General features: G+C 61.6%; 1 protein-coding gene across 1 annotated transcript in view; it reads left to right on the forward strand.

Moving 5' to 3' along the window:
• The first annotated feature begins 6 nt into the window (after positions 1–6).
• Positions 7–3039, forward strand: part of SLC25A29 (solute carrier family 25 member 29) — a 24232-nt gene continuing 21199 nt past the window's right edge. Inside the window, exon 1 of the mRNA XM_011375257.1 lies at positions 7–124. Coding sequence (XP_011373559.1) covers positions 91–124 — 34 coding nt within the window. The 5' untranslated portion in view covers positions 7–90. The remainder of the gene's footprint in view (positions 125–3039) is intronic.

A 3039-nucleotide genomic window follows, 5' to 3' on the forward strand; every position in this document is an offset into this window, starting at 1 on the left:
GTGGGGGGTGGCTCGACGGCGACCAGCCCGGCTCGGAGGGCCCGGAGAAGGAGGACTTGGAGGAAGGGCGGCCTCGCAGGGGACCCCGCAATGGCTCTCGACTTCCTGGCTGGATGCGCTGGGGGTAAGGAGGCGGGCGGGGCGCGCGGAGAGGGCCGAGGACGTCGGGAGCCCGAATCTCGGGGGCCGGAGCCCTGCGTCCGGGTTGGGAGGTCGGCTCCGCCCAGCGGCTTGCCCTCTGGCTAGTGTCTCCTTGTCTATAAAATGGGGTAACAAAGCTCTCGTCTCACGGAGTTCTCGTGGGCGTGAGTCGACATCAGGCCTGAGGGCGCCTAGCGCATTGTTCGTGAAAGCAACTCTCTTTTAAGTCCTTCGGGGCTCATTCAAAAGGTCTGGGGCCCCGGGCAGCACCGTGTCTTGACGGGGTACTGCCAGGAGGGTGCTCCGTCGCCCCTGTCGCCCTCCTCCCCCGAGGTCCCAGGAGCCTCTGCTCTACCCCCTCCCCCACCCCCATCCCAACAGGGTCCGCTCCCTGGGCTCGAGAAGTTTGAGACTGGCTTCCCCCCGCCTCTTTCCCCGCCCCACCCCCGCAACCATCTATTTGGGCGGGGCTGGAGCCACAGCACAACCCACTAGCGGGCTGGCCTGGGGGCCACTGAAAGGCGCCCACCGGACCCCAGGCGCGGGGTTACGCTTTGGCACGCCACCCCCCCTTCCTTCACCGTCCAGTGAGCTGCTGGGGGGCAGACTCCACTTGGGTGGCAGAGTGGGCCTGACGCGCTGTATGGGCTAGTCATTGGGCTCACGCGGACGTGTCATGGGCGTGGGGCACCTTCACCGAAGCCAGGCCTTGGCGCGTGTGTCCAAGAGTGTGTCCAAGGAGAGCCGGAGTCAGTGTACAGCCCCGGCGCTGCTATGGCCGATCGTGGGTGGTGGGCGTGGGGGCACCTGGCACCGGCACCTTCCTGTTCGGCCTTTAGTTTCACTGCTTTTACTTGGAGAGTTAATTTATTCAACAGGTATTAATTGGGAGCCAGGTTTCCGGATCAGGGATTTGGCCATGAGTTGACAGATGTGGCAGGCCTGCCTCCTTGGCTGAGAGAGGGCTGGCTGGGTGTGGCAGGCCCGGTGCAGCCCAGACCACAGGCTCTTCTCTCCTCTGGCACCTGCCGTCCATGGATGCCTGGAGGAAGAGGAGTGATTATCAGTGGCCTTAAGCATTTCAACCTGTGGGTGTGAGCTTCTGCTCTGGGCGGTGGAGGCTGGTGGAGGAGGAATGTGCCAGGGAACTGATGTGTGTGAGGGGTTTAAGAACTTCCCAGGCTGCTACTCAGTCGGGCCTCAGGAAAGCAGGGACTGGAGCCTACGGCAGGGAGAGAAACCCTGGAGCTGTCGGCAGATGCGTGGAGAATTTCTCCCCAGCTCAGGCGCTAGAGGAGACCGGAGCAGGGGGGCCTCTGTCCATCCAGCTCTCAGCTCCCTCCACCCTCTCCGATCCCCCTTTCTGCTCTTACCATTCCCCTCTGCTGGCCCCTCCTGGGCCCCAGCTCTCCTCTATGCACCCCCAGGTAGTGGCTTGGGTGGGTGGGGGCTGTCCCCTTTCCAACTTCTTGGGGAATGTGGGTTCTCTCCCCAGAGGGCAGGATTCCTTGTTTTCCCGTAGGTGTCCTGGGAGCTTGGGGTTTGCAGTGGGAACCTCATCCTAGGGCCAGGCCTGCTTAGACACACGTTCAGTCACTCTGGGCTCTTGTCAGGCAGGGCCCCTTCCTGGAATGCCTTTCCGTCCACCCTTACCAGACTCACCTGGAAGAGATCCCGTCCAGGCCCCAGGATAGGTGCTTCACTGGCTGCCCTCACCGTCCCACCAGCTTCCTCACTGCGTGAGCTGAGGCCTGAGCCTCCCAGGTGACTGAGGTTGGAAGTGGCTTTAACCAGGGTTCTGGTGCCTGGGAGGAGGCAGAGGGTCATCAGCCTCTGCTCCTAGGGACCCTCTCCTGGTCTTCTTTGACCCAGAAGACACCTAGGCCCTGAGAAGTGAAGGAACTAGAACAAATTACATGTCTCTCTGACAGGGCAGGCAGGGGCTGTCCTCTCCCCTTTAGCCCACAGAACAATGTGACCTGATGGTGTCCCAGGTCCCAGCCCAGCCTGCACAGAGGGGCTATCCAGGAGCCCTGCTCAGGCAATGCCCCCACCTTGGGGCCTGGCCTCCGGAGGCTCAGGGCAGATGCTGGCGGTGCTTCTCCTAGGTGACCTGCGGTCCCTCTAGATTCAGATTTCCAAGTGGAAGGAGGACAGCCCATCACTTTGATCAGCTGAGCGTGGGTCACCTGTTCAACCTTGCCCTTGGAGCAGCAAGGTGGGACCTCAATTGACAGCATAGGGACGCTTCACTTGTTGGAGAGATCAAGATGCCTACCTGTACTCTCTCACAGGGGGTCAGCCCCAGGTCTTCTGCCCACTTAGACCCCAGGCTCTGGATGGGGGTCTTCCTACTGCGGACATGGATAGGAAGAGAAAAGTTGAATGGTGGGCAGGGGGACTCTGCGTGGTGACAGGTTGGTCATCTTGGTGTCCACTCCTACCATCTCTGCTGCCAGGTGCCTCGGGGACAGTGGCTCCCCGCCTCCCGTCCTAGAGGGTCATGGAATAGGGGGTGCCCCTGAGAGTCCAGTTTATGTAGGGCAGTGGACAGTGGCTTTAGAATTGGGACACAGGGTCAACTTCTGCTGCTGTGACTGTGGGCCTCCGTGTCCTCTCGGGGAGATGGCTTGGCAGGGCTTCCTGGCTCTCAGATGACCATGAGGTTAAAAGGATGAAGCTTTGGGAGACTGGAGGCCCTGATGGATGCGGGCCCCACAGCCCACTCTGTACCTGTGGATGTTCTGTGTGAAGAGGACCTAGCCTCTTGCCTGAGGGCAGCAGAACCAGTCCGGGGAGAAAGGGAATGCAAATGTCTGTCCTGGGGGTCCCCGCCTGGAGCCTCCCATTAGAGGCTGGGCGTGATGGCCTGCCCCTCCCACCCCTGCACCTGGAGCC

This window comes from Pteropus vampyrus, unplaced genomic scaffold (assembly GCF_000151845.1).
Source record: "Pteropus vampyrus isolate Shadow unplaced genomic scaffold, Pvam_2.0 Scaffold268, whole genome shotgun sequence".
Taxonomy (NCBI): domain Eukaryota; kingdom Metazoa; phylum Chordata; class Mammalia; order Chiroptera; family Pteropodidae; genus Pteropus; species Pteropus vampyrus.